This window comes from Lasiosphaeria miniovina (assembly GCF_030549165.1).
Source record: "Lasiosphaeria miniovina strain SMH2392-1A chromosome Unknown B0T26scaffold_2, whole genome shotgun sequence".
Taxonomy (NCBI): Eukaryota; Fungi; Ascomycota; class Sordariomycetes; order Sordariales; family Lasiosphaeriaceae; genus Lasiosphaeria; species Lasiosphaeria miniovina.
In genome coordinates this window covers 6888845-6904218 of record NW_026848221.1, presented here as the reverse complement: position 1 = coordinate 6904218, position 15374 = coordinate 6888845, and the positions used below count along the sequence as shown (strand labels likewise).

At 56.3% G+C, this 15374-nt stretch overlaps 5 protein-coding genes across 5 annotated transcripts; all 5 read left to right on the top strand.

Annotated features, from left to right (window-relative positions):
- Window positions 1-472: 472 nt before the first annotated feature.
- B0T26DRAFT_639762 (uncharacterized protein) lies at window positions 473-2086 on the top strand (the record flags this gene model as incomplete). Its single annotated transcript, XM_060437162.1, has 6 exons — window positions 473-727; window positions 791-1064; window positions 1121-1570; window positions 1627-1722; window positions 1771-1881; window positions 1944-2086. 6 exons carry the CDS (start codon window positions 473-475, stop codon window positions 2084-2086), a joined length of 1329 nt encoding a protein of 442 aa, XP_060301647.1.
- Window positions 2087-4173: 2087 nt separating this feature from the next.
- B0T26DRAFT_768684 (inositol oxygenase) lies at window positions 4174-5664 on the top strand. Its single transcript, XM_060446505.1, has 2 exons — window positions 4174-5290; window positions 5380-5664. Exons 1-2 carry the CDS (start codon window positions 4415-4417, stop codon window positions 5434-5436), a joined length of 933 nt encoding a protein of 310 aa, XP_060301646.1. The 5' UTR covers window positions 4174-4414; the 3' UTR covers window positions 5437-5664.
- Window positions 5665-5939: 275 nt separating this feature from the next.
- On the top strand, window positions 5940-6564 carry B0T26DRAFT_768680 (uncharacterized protein; the record flags this gene model as incomplete). Its single annotated transcript, XM_060446504.1, has 2 exons — window positions 5940-6120; window positions 6176-6564. 2 exons carry the CDS (start codon window positions 5940-5942, stop codon window positions 6469-6471), a joined length of 477 nt encoding a protein of 158 aa, XP_060301645.1. The 3' UTR covers window positions 6472-6564.
- A 1207-nt stretch (window positions 6565-7771) lies between these two features.
- On the top strand, window positions 7772-9193 carry B0T26DRAFT_748950 (uncharacterized protein; the record flags this gene model as incomplete). The annotated part of the gene is made up of 1 exon (XM_060445030.1): window positions 7772-9193. The coding sequence occupies one exon, from the start codon at window positions 7772-7774 to the stop codon at window positions 9191-9193; it is 1422 nt and encodes a 473-aa protein (XP_060301644.1).
- Window positions 9194-10637: 1444 nt separating this feature from the next.
- Window positions 10638-12721, top strand: B0T26DRAFT_636684 (UV-endonuclease UvdE-domain-containing protein; the record flags this gene model as incomplete). Its single annotated transcript, XM_060436851.1, has 3 exons — window positions 10638-11249; window positions 11325-11726; window positions 11804-12721. The coding sequence occupies 3 exons, from the start codon at window positions 10638-10640 to the stop codon at window positions 12719-12721; spliced, it is 1932 nt and encodes a 643-aa protein (XP_060301643.1).
- Window positions 12722-15374: the final 2653 nt, after the last annotated feature.

Below are 15374 nucleotides of genomic sequence, written 5' to 3'. Positions count from 1 at the left end.
GCGGGGGCGATACTTGGAGGTTTTGCTGACTTTGTCGGCTTTGCAGGCGATCGAGTAGCGCCTGTCTGCGGCAGGTGCAAGCTCAAAAATCGCGAATGCTGTTGGATTGGCATTGTGATGCGTACTGATAAGTGTCCGTTCAACACCCCTGCCCTCACATTGCTTCAATTCTTCTTCCTGGCTACTTCCGCCCCTCCACCTCTGCCGTCTGCTCTTTGCTTGCGTTGACTGGTCGGCCTTGACCATATAGACACGTTTGGAGAAGAACAGAAGTGGGTCAGGATAGAAAACTTGGATCGCTGTATGCTCCCCCTTTCTGAACTCGGCGTGGTCCTTGCTCCTTACACTGGCCTTAGTGGTTTTCATCAACGAGAACAAGAAAGTTCGCCATGACGGCTCAAGCGAAGAGAGCGGAGAAGAACTCGAGATCGACAGCGGTCCGCAGGGCGTTCCCTGGAAGCCTGATATAGTCATGCAGATTGACCATGTCATCTCGCCCTCGTCATCAATAGTATCTCCTGCAAGTCCGACTGACAGGTTCTTTCGACGCGTGCCGAAATCAGACTCGGACGAAGATGAGGTCCCACCTGTTGAACCTGTGCAAGACAATGCAGCTGCAACCCCCGACGACGAAAACCAGCAAACCGTAGACAACTCAGTGCTACCCTTTTCCGATGAGCTGGAAGCTAGGCTTTTCATGCACTTTGTGCAGAAGCTGGCCACCTGGGTAAGTAGCTCCGACTCTCACAACAGAGGTATTATATCTGGATATCTGATATGGATGCATCAGCTTGATCTGTGTGACCCGGCCCAATCGTTTGAGAGGATTGTCCCGGCACGAGCACAGTCAGGGAACTGCCCTATTCTTCTTAACGCCATTCTTGCTCTTTCGGCACGCCACATGAGCCACATCAGTAACTGTGACTACCCGCAATCTCTAGCATTGCAGTACTCACAAAAGTGCTTCGATGACCTCAACCATATCCTCGACCAGCCTGGGGCTATATTAGATGAGAACTTGTTCGCCGCAGCCATTATCCTGCGGGTATTGGAGGAAATGGATGGTTGGTCATATCTTGACGTCTCCTTGCGCGCCCATATCGCTGATCTTCGCGGCCAGTCAAGGACACGGGAAGGGATCTGCGCACTCATCTGATAGGCATCAAAAGGTTTGTCGAGGCTAGGGTCGAATCCCTTGTCCCTGGCTTCGTCCCGGGAAGTCTAAGTGCTGCATCCTTCTGGGTAGGCCTCCGTCAGGAGATTTACAGCGCCGTCATGACCTCGCAGGCAGTACACATCAGTCTCTTGCATTCGCTGGTCGACCGGTCGCTGAAGCAGGCGGACGACTACACCTGGGCTAACCGAGCCGTGGTCCACTGTGCTGACGTGCTCAACTTTTGTTTCGGAGAAAAGTCAGAGGTCGGCGCAAAGCGACGGACCGAGGAATGGGTAGAGCTCAACAGACGGAGCAAACAATGGATTGATGGCCTCCCGCCTTCCTTCAGGCCCATCTTCGATGGTAAAGGCAATGGCGCATTTCCACATATCTGCTACTGGCGAAGCTGTCACGGTGCGCCAATCCTGTTCTTCTGGGGCTTCCAGGTGCTAACAATGTGTCCAAATTAGTTATTGGCATGCAGCATCACCTCCTTGCCGAGCTCTTCCTCGTGCATTACGATCCCAGGCCCTTGGTGAATGAACCAGACAGACAGCTGGCAGTAGGTCAAGAACTCACTCATGGAAGCCGGCGACGAGCAGAATGGCTGACAGGGCAATTGCAGAACCACATACAAGAGCTGGTACGGCGAGTATGTGGCATCGGCCTGAGCAACGAGTGGACCCCGCCGAGCATGTTTACAGCCTGCATGGTCATCGCAGCTTGTGAGTGTCCCTGCACCTCGACGCTTTCTCGCGCTTGGTGCTTTGCTAACTGGTGGGCTTAGTTGGCGACCTTTTCCACGATCGGCAGGACCAGGAAGCGATGATTGAGATTCTCAAGAAGACGGAGAAAGACCACCTGCGGCCGACCGAGGAGGTACAGAAGAAGATGAGGGTTACTTGGGGCTGGCCTCAGCACAATCGGTGATTCAACTAGACTCGTACGGCTTTCAGCCCGGTCTTCGCGCGACTTCATCGGCGGCCGGGCTTTGTTACTAATTAGACTTCATTTCTATTTCACGTCATTGGCGAATGCGACGAACTCACTCTAGGCAACGACGCGACTCGGCATTGTTTCAGGAGGCGGGTGGTCATATTGATTTTCTCTGCTATTGCGTCAACACACTCTCGGGCTCTGGGAGAATTCACGATGGCAGCATAGGACGATTGCCACTGCAGACCATCTTATCTTCAATTTCATATCTAGTGAGCAAATAAGTGTGCGCGAGGAGGATAAAGTTGTTCCGTCATTTGCCATCTGTCAGACACACCGCTACTTCAGCTCTTGCTCGAGCAATCGTTTCACTCAGCTCTGTCATGCGGTCTCAAATGCGATAAGATGTCTCGGTTCCTGGGGGAATATTGGCAGCTATCGGTCAGTCACATAACGGTGCCAAGGACGTCATTTTCAAGGCCGAGGAGCGCATTAGCCGCATCTCGGCCAAGGCACTGTGGGCCCAGAGGATCGGGTTTGCGACACATCTGGGTTACACGACAGGCTGGCTCGGCCGGAATTCTAGCCCCTGATTTTTTGTCGACCAGCCGCCAAGAGTTGAGGGGAGAGAATGTTCTGCTGGATAGGACAGCAAAAAGACGCCTGCCAGGGAACTGGCGTTGGTCCCTTGATTATTGGGGGATACTCACTGTTCCGTCACGATTCGTCGCGAATTTTCTTGGTGGATTGCTTCCCCTGAGTGAGGCCGGTGATTGGTTGCTCGGCAGATCTGGACCCCCCTCATTCGCGAGATGAGCTAGGCGATGTGACCAAAGTTTGACAAGTGCGTCTCTTGGCCGGGCCAGACCGTGACAGGAACGCCCAGTGCTACAGGGTTGGGACGGGTTAGGTGAGAAAAGGCGGTCTGGACGGCAAACTGGATTGTCATGTGGTCACTTGGCTGCCCTGGACTCTCGAACTAGGGCGGCGATGTGGAGAGCACGTGAGGAGGTCTCGTGGACGTATGTACGCGGGTTCACGGCTTTTCCATGAACATTGCACGAGAGGGGGGCGAACAGGACAGTGGAACTTTGTTTGCGGGGGAACGGCGAGAACTGCTAGGCTGATCAGTGATCAGTGATCGGGGCTACACGACGTGTAACTGCCCGCTGTGCTACTACACTGCGTATACTACTAATATGTGCTGGCTGTCCCAGATGTCTTGGTCTTGGCTACACAAGCCACTGCACACTATTACCACACTAGCTTCCATATGTGGGGGGTTTGTGGGGGGGGGAGGGGGAAGGAGGAGGCTAATGTAGCAACTAGCAGAGCACTAAGGGCGCTTGCTGTTGCAACCTCTCGGGAGAAATTGCCCTTGGTTTCTGTCTCGGGTCAGGCTCAAGGGGGCAATTCTGGCCGGTTTTCGTTTCGGGGAGATGCGCGTTTTGCACCGTACAGCAACAGATCGGGAAGGATTTTCACGGACATAGCCGTGGGGCATCCGCCTGGGGAGTTATTATGTGTGTGTGTGGTGCGAGTGACTATGATGTGATAGGCTGAGCAAGAGAGGAGAACTCGGTCCCAAGACAGGCCACTCGAATCACATCACGGACGGGGGAGATGCGCCGTTGCGGGTTGGGACATGATTTTTTTGGTTGCTGGAGGAGGAGGCAAACGCAAAGCAATCACACGAACGAACGAAGCAGCAGCTCCTTCCTGCGAGGAGGGCCCGGCCCGTTCTCCCCGGGTTTCTTTCTCTTCTAGTGCCTTAGATTCGCGAGCCGAGCTCTGAGCCGTGATTCGCCCGCTATCGGATGTCACCCCTTCTAGTCCAAGACATACATATGGCCTTGCTTATCCCTGGTCGGGTGTCTGCCGGAGTTTGGGCTTGGAATAGTAATAGTGCGTAGGTTTGTCATTGTGTGTGTGTGTGTGTGTGTACCTGTACTTTGAATGTGCAGTGGCGGACACAAGTAACAAAGTCCCTTTCCCCAGTTCTATCACCACGACTAGGTAGGCTAGCCGGCCTGGGATGCGCGATACGTCGCTGGGTGAGGATCTCGCAACCGCGGCCTATGCAGCTACCCATACTGTACGGCATACCTAGTTCATGCTAGCGCCGTGGCAGCCATGGTCTCGACACTAGCTTCTCGTCTCGGGTATAAATACCACGTGCGGCGGCGTATAGACCGCCGTCGCGCCGTGTCCGGCTGCAGTCCTCCCTAGCTTTGCCCTCGCGTGGTGATTATCCCGGATTCTGTCCAACCAGAACTGCGTCGAGGCCGGCGGCAGCGTTATCCTCGTTCTCCCTTGCCCACAATGGCACCTTCTGCCATCTACAACGGCCCTGTCAACGAGGACGGGGTGGTGCTCGAGGCCATCTCGGACGCGGTCGACGAGGTCAACATGCTGAAGGCGCAGACTGCTTTCGCGCAGCAGCCGCAGTTTGACAGCGGCAAGAACAAGACAGCGTTCCGGCAGTACGAGGCGGCGTGCGACCGGGTCAGGGCCTTCTACGTGGAGCAGCACGCGCGGCAGACGGTGGCGTACAACGTGGCGGCGCGGCAGCGGTTTCACTCGGCCGGGCGGGCGCGGGCCGAGATGACGGTGTGGCAGGCCATTGAGAAGCTGGACGCGCTCGTCGACGACAGCGACCCCGACACGCAGCTCAGCCAGATGCAGCACCTGCTGCAGAGCGCCGAGGCCATCCGCCGCGACGGCAAGCCGCGCTGGATGCAGCTCGTCGGCCTCATCCACGACCTCGGCAAGCTGATGCTGTTCCTCGGCGGCGCCGACGGCCAGTGGGACGTTGTTGGCGACACCTTCCCCGTCGGCTGCGCCTTCGCCGGCCGCGCCATCATCTACCCGGACACCTTCGCCGCCAACCCCGACGCCAGCCACCCCGTCTACGGCTCCGCCCACGGCATCTACAGTCCTGGCTGCGGCATCGCCAACCTCGTCATGAGCTGGGGCCACGACGAGTACCTGTACCTGGTGGTGCGCGACCAAGCCCGCCTGCCCCGCGAGGCCCTCGCCATGATCCGCTACCACTCTTTCTACCCGTGGCACCGCGAGGGCGCCTACCGCGAGTTCATGGCCGACGGCGACGAGGACCTGCTGCAGGCCGTGCGCGCTTTCAACCCCTACGACCTGTACAGCAAGAGCGACGGGATACCGAGCGTCGAGGAGCTCAAGGTGTGTCGATCTCTCTCTCTCTCGTAACCCCTTTTCAGTAAATCAGAAAGGGGTTCCCTTTGTGCTGACTGCTCCCTCGACAACCGTAGCCGTATTACCTGGAGCTCATTGACGAGTTCTTCCCGCAGCAGGTCATCAAGTGGTAGACTGAAGTTTTGAGGGTGGTTGTCTAGCTTGGCGCATAAAAGTAGCGGACGGATCAAGGGCTGGGCCGCTGGAGTATTCGGGGACTGAGAGGCAACTGTGTGGTTCTGCCAGCAGAGATTGGGCTGCTCTGGATTGAGCTAGATTTAGAATTAGCATGAGCATTGGCATGGGTATTGACGCTGAAACGCCAAGTTGTTGTTGTTTATCTATCTATAGACCTAGACATGCATGTACTCGCTGCCTGCCCAGAGACTGAGACCCAGACCCAGACCCAGTGAAGAGATGCTACTTTGGAGTCCGAGCTGTTGAATTAGACAAGACCTAGACTGTAGGTTTTTGATCTTCCCAGCCCATCAAAGCTGAGCTAAAACTGACATGCCGGCAGTCATGACCACACAGCCACTCGCGGGTCGCCTTTAAGGAGCGGTTTCATATTGATTCCTTGCAAATAAAGGAGCAGCCTAGCCTTAGCGAGAGTTACAACCTGGACGCAGCCGCCAGTATGGCCCACCTCTCTGTCGTCATTGCGCGCGTCAAGGCCGTCGACAGCCGGCGCAAGGAGTTCAAGGAGCACGCCAAGTACCGCGACTCGCTGGTCAAGCGGCTCGCCTACAAGGCCACGAGCAACAAGGACAAGTTCGCCGCGCGCGCGCAGAAGGAGACGGGCTACTTGGACGCGCCACGTCTTCTTCTGCTGCGGAGAGGGGATCTGCCAGGAGGATGTGCATGGCTATATAGTCGACAACGTGTCCCGCAAGCACCAGGCCGACCTCCCGGTGCTGCGTCCGTTCCTGATCAGCAACCGGCTAGTATTTGAGATCATGCATCATGTTTTCATTCCCCTGGTGGTGTCCTACGCGCCGCGCACTACAACATTCCCCGACGACATCATCAACGCCTTTGGCGGCGTCATTGGAGCCTTGACCCCTATTCTGGGCAGCTTCCGGTGCGGCATTCCAAGGAATTTCTCTCTGCATGGCATGTGCTGGTCTTACCACGGGCCGTTCAGGCGAAGGCCGTCGTTCCCGAGCTAGTCGTGGGCTAGCTAGGACTTTGCCTCGCACCATGACGACGGCGGCCGGTTCGAATACCTGACGCCGCACGGGGCGGGGCAGCTGATTCGCCCTACCCGGGTTCTGGATAATATAGGTTCCCCCATCGCCTCTCCTTCGTTTATAAGGGTGGCCTGGTCTAAACGCCCGGCATGGAAGCGTACCAACACAGTCGAGCTCAGAACCTCGATAACTCTAATGTATGCTCTGCTAGGCTACGTCCTTGTTTTTGCCACATTTACTGTCAGTCTCACCATCTCCCAGCATCCCACCTTCCGGCTAAGCAAGCGAGAGGAGATGGAGAGACTGGGCAAGCCGTTCTGTTTACTCCCTTGGCTGTGGCGACGCCCAACGTTGTCTTGCTCCCGGTGAAGATGGTCGGCAAGGTGCTTGAGAGCATTGACGACCTCCAGCTGATGAACGAGGGAGAATGGTTCGTAAGGAAGCTAGAGCATCGCGTGGCGGCCTTGATTTGAGATTGGCCTTGAACACAAAGAGATACCTAGAACACGGATACAGTCAAAAATAAGATAGGGGGCTTATACCTAGACAAGGTCTCTCTGCACCCTGTTCTCCGAATGGTCGGAGAACGCGTCAAAAGCTCCGCACCAAAAAGAGAAATCGGGTGCCAAAGACGTGGCTTGGCGTTGCTGGCAGTGCAACCCGACTCGACTTTTTTCTTTCTGTCGTCGCAGTGAAAACATTGAACCGGTCTGGCTAAATGCCGAGTGGTCTTGGCCGAGCCCTGCCTTTTGGCGTTCCATGGTTGCGCTTCCAGCCCCAGTTCCGACTCCGCGTTCTATCATCTCGCTCGCACTTGCAGTCTGCAACCAAGCTGACAACGATTAAGCTTGGCGTCTGCTTCTCCCCGGAAACCAGAGCCAGGCCCACCGGTTCGGAAATCAGGCTAAATTTCCCCAGGAACCACTACCGCTCGGGTTGCATCCGAGCCGGGGTCTGTTGGGACAATGGACATGTGCGTGAGTGCGTGCATGGCCATCTGACTACCACAGCCTCTGAGCGTTGGTTCAGTCATGGAAGTGGATGTTCAGTGGCAAGTTCAGTGGAAAACGACAAGACAGTTCTTGCTCAAGTCATGGGCTAGGCCGCCGGAGTGGCATGTTAGACTCCGAATCTGGTGGTATCCTGCCGTCTGCTATCCTCGGCGTCCCGGGCTTGTCTATAATCAAAATGCATCTATAAATGAGCCTTGCACACCGGGTTGCGGACAATCCAATCTACAGACCGGCATCATAGGCACCAACTTGAACGATAGCCCACGATGTATCCAGCCATAGTGTCTTGTCTCCTCGTGGCCCTTGGTGCCGCCGGCGTCCGGGCTCAGGCTCTGCAAAGCCTCTGGGGCCAGTGCGGCGGCGTCAACTGGACCGGCCCGACGGCCTGCGTGTCGGGGGCATACTGCAGCCAACTCAACCCGTGGTATTTTCAGTGCCTCGCCGGCGGCACAACACCGACAACGCCGGCAGTCCCAGTTACCACGCCTCCCACGGCCACAACCCTCTCAACATCTATCATCACACCAGCCACATCCACCACAACGCCCCCTGCCCCAGGCAGCACCACGTGTCCCGCCATCCCCGACAGCCTCGGCGCAGCCGTATCAACACTGCCCGACCCCTTCACGTTCGCCAGCGGCGGCAAAGTAACGACACGCGCACAGTGGACGTGCCGGCAGGACGAAATCAGCCAACTCTTCCAAAAATACGAGGTCGGCACGCTCCCACCCAAGCCGTCATCCGTGTCCGCCAGCTTCTCAGGCAGCACGCTAAGCATCGTAGCATCGCACGGCGGCAAGACCGTCTCGTTCTCGGTCAGCATCTCCGGCAAGCCCGCGACGCCCGGCCCGCACCCCGCCATCATCAGCTTCGGCGCGTACGGCGCCAGCATTCCGGTGCCCGCGGGCGTGGCCACCATCGCGTTCAACAACGACGACATCGCCGCGCAGGCCGACGGCTCGTCGCGCGGCAAGGGCAAGTTCTACGATCTGTACGGCAGCGGGCATTCGGCCGGGGCGCTGGCGGCGTGGGCGTGGGGGGTCGCGCGCATCATCGACGCGCTGGAGCTGACGGCCGCGCAGACGGGCATCGACGCGGCGCGCGTCGGCGTCACGGGGTGCTCGCGCAACGGCAAGGGCGCGCTGGTGGCGGGCGCGCTGGAGCGGCGCGTCGCGCTGACGCTCCCCCAAGAGTCCGGCGCTGGCGGCGCCGGCTGCTGGCGGCTCGAGGCCTGGCAGAACGCCAATGGGTACAACGTGCAGGACGCCAAGGAGATTGTCGGCGAGAACGTGTGGTTCTCGCCGGCGTTCAACGGGTATGTGGGGAGCGTGGATAGGTTGCCGTTTGATCATCACATGTTGGCTGGGCTCGTGGCGCCGCGCCCGCTGTATGTTATGGAGAACCCCGACTTTGAGTGGCTCGGCAAGGTGTCGACGTATGGCTGCATGGGCGCCGCGCGCAAGCAGTACCAGGCGCTGGGGGCCTTGAACAGTTTTGGGTATTCGCAGGTTGGTGGCCACAACCACTGCAGTTTTCCCTCTGGACAGGCCGCCGAGCTCAATGCGTTTATCGGCAAGTTCCTGCTCGGCAACGCGGGCGCCGGCTTGACGAGCGTCTTCCGGACGGATCAGAGTCTCAACTTTAATATCGACACGTGGAGCCCGTGGACGGTGCCGAGTCTTGTCTAATTAGGGGGTTATGGGTCTCGTTTTGTCGTGCTAAGTAGGCACATAGCATGAATGGTAGTCCGCTGTCAAGATGCCAACAAAGAATAAACAAATAAACAACCGCAGGTTGATGTGCTGGTTTCAAGTCTTGGGCTCCAACGATTTAGAGACGTCGCGGTTATTCGCCATTGACTCTGCACCCGACTTTGATGCTGCAATTAGCGTCTAATAACAACTGCTGGGAACTATATTGCGGACTGTGTTTATTGTATATGCCTAGGCACCTCCAGTAATTCAGTCCATGGACTTTGAATGATACCAATTAAAACACACAATCGGTTTTATTAGAAAGCCTTGCTGGAGTGTTTCTACGTGAAGCAAAGTGAGTAAATTGGGGTGTACTACTTTACCAGAACGTCGAGTGTTGTACGTGATCGACGTTGACAGCGCATCCGCATTGAATTGTCCTAGTAAGTAATACACGAATGAAGGTCTTCTTATACTTCAGGAAAAAGGACAAAAGCAACACCGTTCAGCAGGCTGATCAGCCGTACTAAGTAAGGGACTCAGCCGCACGAAGCAAAGGAGAAGAGAGGGCATTTGGAAGTCCGGGAGCCCGAAAAAGGGCTGAAAGTAAGGAATGAAGGGATATGCATTGTTTGAAGGGATATGCATTAAATGACGGAACATGCCGACTGTGGCTTGAAAGGTGGCTCAGGGTGGCTCAAATCCAGGCCACATCGAGCATTCGGTGGTGATGCCTGCATCAGTCGAATAAAAATAATAAGGCGGTATTCCGTACAAACGGTTGTCTCGATGCTACTTATTTTCACTCGTCCAAGATCTGTCCGAGATTTCGTTTGGCAAATAACTTTGTTTCCGGGTTAGGGGTGAAAAGTCCTTACAGGAGCAGTGGACCAATCAGATGACGCGGAGAAAAGGCGCCGGGCGCGTCTACCCACGGTCCACCTCCATCGATGACTTCATCGATTCTGGCGCCGATTCCGATTCCGACGACCGATTCATGAGAGCTCTATCGTCTCCCGCCATCCCGCCCAGCGCGTTTCTAGCGCGCAAACGATCGAGTTGGTGCCAAATGCGCAACAAACGACGCTGCTGCCGTGCACGACAAATTTGGATCGACGGGGATAATGACGCCCTCTCCCGCCACTGCCACTCGCTCCGTCCAACCACGTTTGCGCCCGACTCCCTGGGTGCGACAAAATGATTTCAAACTCGACCTTAACCCGGGCTCGCCATTTTGTCACACACCACCCCGTCCTGCGCTTTCTGCATGATTATCGCCGTCAATTCCCTGTCTACCCGCACCGCCCTCCCCGTCGCACGCTCTCAGGTCTTGTGCTGGAGACGAGCCCCAAATCCCTCACGACGACGAATCCTCGGCTCCCCGCTGATCTCGATCTCGATCGCGCCACCGTCGCTCCCACCACCACCCTCAACCTCAATGCCCCGCAAGCGTGCGCTGCCCTCGCCGGCCGACGATGGGTCGCTGAGCGACGTAAAGATCGACGCCCCTGTCCGCCCCAAGGTCGAGCTCCGCCGCTCCGGCCGCAACCTCCCCCAAAACCAGCGATCGATCCGGGAAGAAGACCGAACGCGCGAGATACAGGGCAAGGTTCTGGGCCTCCCCGACCACGACGGCGACCCACACAATATGGCCGACCGTAAAGAGAATATGAAGGAAGGCCTGCAGATGGCCATTGAGGGCCTCGCGAGAATGGAGCGCCGCCTGAGAAAAGCGACAAAACGCCAGAAGATCAAGATCGAAGAGTCCAACGTCGACGGCGCCACCATCGGCCCCGCCCCCAACGAGCCCATACACCCGGAATCCTTCAAGGATACCGTCCTGAAGAGAACGCAACAGGACGGCCGCTCCGTGCCCGCCCAAGACAAAGACGTCAACGACGTGACCGCTGGTGTCGAACAGGACGGGCCCTATACCGAAGTCGGATATGCGAACGACGTCGACGAAGAACCTGCCGAACGCGGCGCCGCACGGACACCCCCTGTCAACAGCAACTACCTGCCGCTCCCTTGGAAGGGCCGTCTCGGTTATGTCAGCTACTCCCCAAGTGATGACGCTGCCGATCGGTAGCCGTCGATGCGAGAACCCAATACTAACAGCAGATAGGCCTGTCTCAACACGTATTTGCGAACCGCAAAACCACCCGTCTTCAGCTCTCGGACCTGCCGCATGTCCTCTATCATCGACCACCGCTACCCGCTGCAAGATCAGACCCAGCCCGAGCACGCGCTGAAGAACCGCCCGGACAAGACGGGCGAGCCGAGAAAAGAGCTCGGTGACAAGTTTGTGCAGGCCCTCGGCCTGGCAAACGCCCGCGACATTGTCAAAATGCTGCGATGGAACGACAAGTACGGAATCAAGTTCATGCGTCTTAGCTCCGAGATGTTTCCTTTTGCTAGCCATAACCTGCATGGTTACAAACTGGCCCTGTTTGCGTCCGAAGTCCTCGCCGAGGCAGGGAAGGTAGCGGCCGAGCTAGGGCACCGGCTGACCACCCATCCCGGCCAAGTGAGCAAACCAATCCACCCCCCTTCACCTCTGTATTCGTTGCAGGTCAGGCTGTTCCTAACCATCTGCGTCCGTAGTTTACCCAACTTGGCTCGCCGCGAAAAGAAGTCGTCAAGGCAGCCATTCGGGACCTGGAATACCACAACGAACTGCTGTCTCTGCTGTGTCTCCCAGAACAACAAGACCGGGACGCCGTTATGATTCTGCACATGGGAGGCACTTTCGGGGACAAGGCGGCGACGCTCGACCGGTTTCGCCAAAACTACGCGACCCTCTCTCCCGAAGTGAAGCGCCGCCTCGTGCTCGAGAATGATGACGTGAGCTGGAGTGTGCACGACCTGCTGCCCATCTGCGAGGAGCTCGACATCCCGCTGGTGCTCGACTTCCACCACCACAACATCATCTTCGACAGCAGCCAGTGCCGCGAGGGCACCCACGACATCAGCCAGCCCGCCATGCTGGCGCGCATCGCCGCCACGTGGAAGCGCAAGGCCATCACGCAGAAGATGCACTACAGCGAGCCGTGCTTCGGCGCCGTGACCCCCAAGGACAGGCGCAAGCACAGCCCGCGCGTCATGACGCTGCCGCCGTGCCCGCCCGACATGGACCTCATGATCGAGGCCAAGGACAAGGAGCAGGCCGTGTTCGAGCTGATGCGTACCTTCAGGCTGCCCGGCTTCGAGCGGATCAACGACGTCATCCCCCACGAGCGCGACGACGAGAGCAAGCCCGCCCCGCCGCCGCCCAAGAAGAAGAAGAACCCCCCAAAGCGGAAGCGAGGCGCGGCTCACCGGGATACAGGAGACCAGGAAAACGGCGGGGAAGAGCATGATGTCCCGCCGCCCCAGGGGAAGGAGGTCTCGGATGAGGATTTCGCCATGGGCGGGCCCGAGAACAGAGTGTATTGGCCCCTTGGGAAAGAGGAATGGCTGAAACCGAAGAAGAGGGAGGTCAAGAAGGGCGTCATGAACGAGGACGATGATGAGGAATTTTAGCCTGGCTCAAGGTCACAGGGAAGGGTTGAGCTTTTGGGTAGCAGTGTGTGTCGTTGCCAATCAGTGAACCACTCTGACTTTTGCGCAACGATAAATCATGGCTGGGGTTTTTGGAGTACATCGATTAGTTGCTTCTCCGGTGGGATTGGAATGTAATGTGTGGCGTGGCATTTTGCGTGTACAAGCAGAGGTGTGGTCAAGTCATATTTCAACCATTTTGAGAAACATCACAGGAAAAGCCCACAATAGTGACATGAAAGGCTTACACGCGTCGCCATTTCATTAGTACCATAAGAATGTGAGACGTGTTGGATATTTCGATTCGTTAAGAAAGGTGGTTCAGATATGGAATGGCTGCAGTTATTGATTGGATCCGGAATAGCTCGAGATTTAACCTGCTCTAATGTCTACTGGCTCTATTATCAGTCGACTCAATCAGAAGCATGATATTTTAGTTCCACGTTTTAATCCAACGAGCTTTTGAGGTACTTACTGTTTTTTACGCCGAGCTGTTGAATCATGGATACGCCTCGTCGAGAACGGGGAGTCTTCTTCTGTAGCCATGACTGAAGGGTGGAACTGTTTTATCACTTTCATTTTCAGGATATCTAGTTTTAAACATGTATATTATTGCGATAGATGTTTTAAAAATCCCGTCGATTGAAGAGTTAATTAATAGATAAAGCCATACTAACGAGGTGATAAGTAGTTCAGGGAGGAGGGTGTTGTTTCACAGAAGCATAGGAGAAATACGGCCCCAACCCGCTGTACTAGCCATTTCACACGTCTTTAATCTAGTTGGAGGAGGTGGGCGTTCGTTTTCTCTTCTTCCTTTCTTGTGGAAGAAACTCCACTCATTCACAACAATAAAAGACTTCCGAGGAACGGCTTTGTGCCGTTACTGACTATACGACATGGCTATTTTCTGTCGTTGAAGCTCGCATATGGCCCGCCCTGTGCTTGTTTTGGTAGCTTTGTAGAAGGCTGAACTTCCACCGCTTCAAGAACAGGTTTCAAGTTCCATCCTGTCATTCGAAGCGCGTGAGATTTACTTTGCGCTTCAAGGAAAGAACAAAAGACCAACCAGGAATTAACCCGGAAATTGCATGGAAGGACTGAGCATGCTTCCGAGTCAGCATTTCGTAGAACTATCATTCGCATGAGACGAAATTGCTTAGACCTGTCACGAGCTGCTGAGACTTCCCCTGCTCCTACCGTGACTGACGCTGATGGACAAGTGAAACTCGACGTCTAATTTTAACTGTCACAGAGCAACCTCTTGAAGCCCGCCTCTCCAGCATCATCACCTAAAGTCAAGTCCGCACAACACACACTCTTCCGAGACATCTCCCGAATCCACCTGCATATGCCGTCCCTTGAACAGCTGAATGCAAAGCTTATCGAGAAACTGTCTTGTCTGCAGTATCTGCGACACTGTCTGTCTGCACCCGAGCCACATCCAGCTCGGATGACAGGAGACGGAAGTCCAGGAGAGGCAGACCGCGGCCTTCACGCCCTTCTCTGTGACTGCTCCAGCCTCCACCTGGCGCGATTCCGAGTATCCGCCGACTAATAGACACAAGCGCACGCTAATTGGATAGGGGCGAGACCTGTTAGGTCGGTAAGTACCCTTGTGCTAAATATGGCTCTCGACACCCTTCTCTCCGCCCGGGAGCCCTGACTACATGCTCCCTGCAGAAAAAGCTCCCATAAAAAGAAACGCAGCTTGCACGTGCGCTGCTCTCGGCGGGCGACCCTGCAGGACGAAGCCTGAAACAAGGCGGCCAAGAGACACGCCTCCTTTTTGGGCTTGGTTTGGGAGAAAATACGATGTTCAGCTGATGGGAAAGTTGGAAAGGCCGGTCCCCCTGGGGCGCAGCCCGGGTGCTGCCAGCTTCTTGTTGGGTGCCGACGTGCATCGAGCCGGCGGACATTGGCCTGGGCCGTCCCTCGAGTGTGTGGGGGATGACGACCTTCCGCCGCGATTCGGCAGCTCAAGGGCCTGCAAGCGCAAGACTAGCGGGCGCGCAGAGAGTGCATCTGATCTCCTGACAGCATGAGTTTTGGCTGTAATACGTACGTAGCTAGGTAGCATTTCTCTGCCATCTCTGCCGCGGTAAGCCGCTGTTCTAAAGTCGAGCGAGACTGTAGAGGAGACCGCACATGGCGGAGCTGTGAGAATGGAAGACAAATCCTGTTTCCAGGCCTTCAGCTGCTTCAGCTTCTGCAGTGATTTAACTTGCGCGGGTTTCCAATGATACGGCAGCTAAACTAGGCAGGCCCCGTCATCGTAGCTGTGATGGAACTAATTGACAGTGGAAGGAACGCTGCGGGTGGGTAATGCTGACTGCCTCAGGCGGTCCACGGAGCGGGGTTGTTGCACTAACTGCGCTTGCATGTCCACTGGTGCCGTCGCAGTTAAGAGGCTGGCCTCAAGCTTCTGCCAACACACAGGTGCTCCGCCACGAATGTGTGACAGCCAAAACGCAAGTCGAGATCTGCATAAATCAGATCTGCAGCTTCAACTGGCCGACAAAAGTGGGTGGGCGGTCCTCAATCCTCAAAGTCACGGCCCCCGACCTTGCTGCTCGATGACGTAGCCCATTGCCCGACCTTGCTGCAGCTCTCCGCCAATCATTTGCCCGGAGGAGTG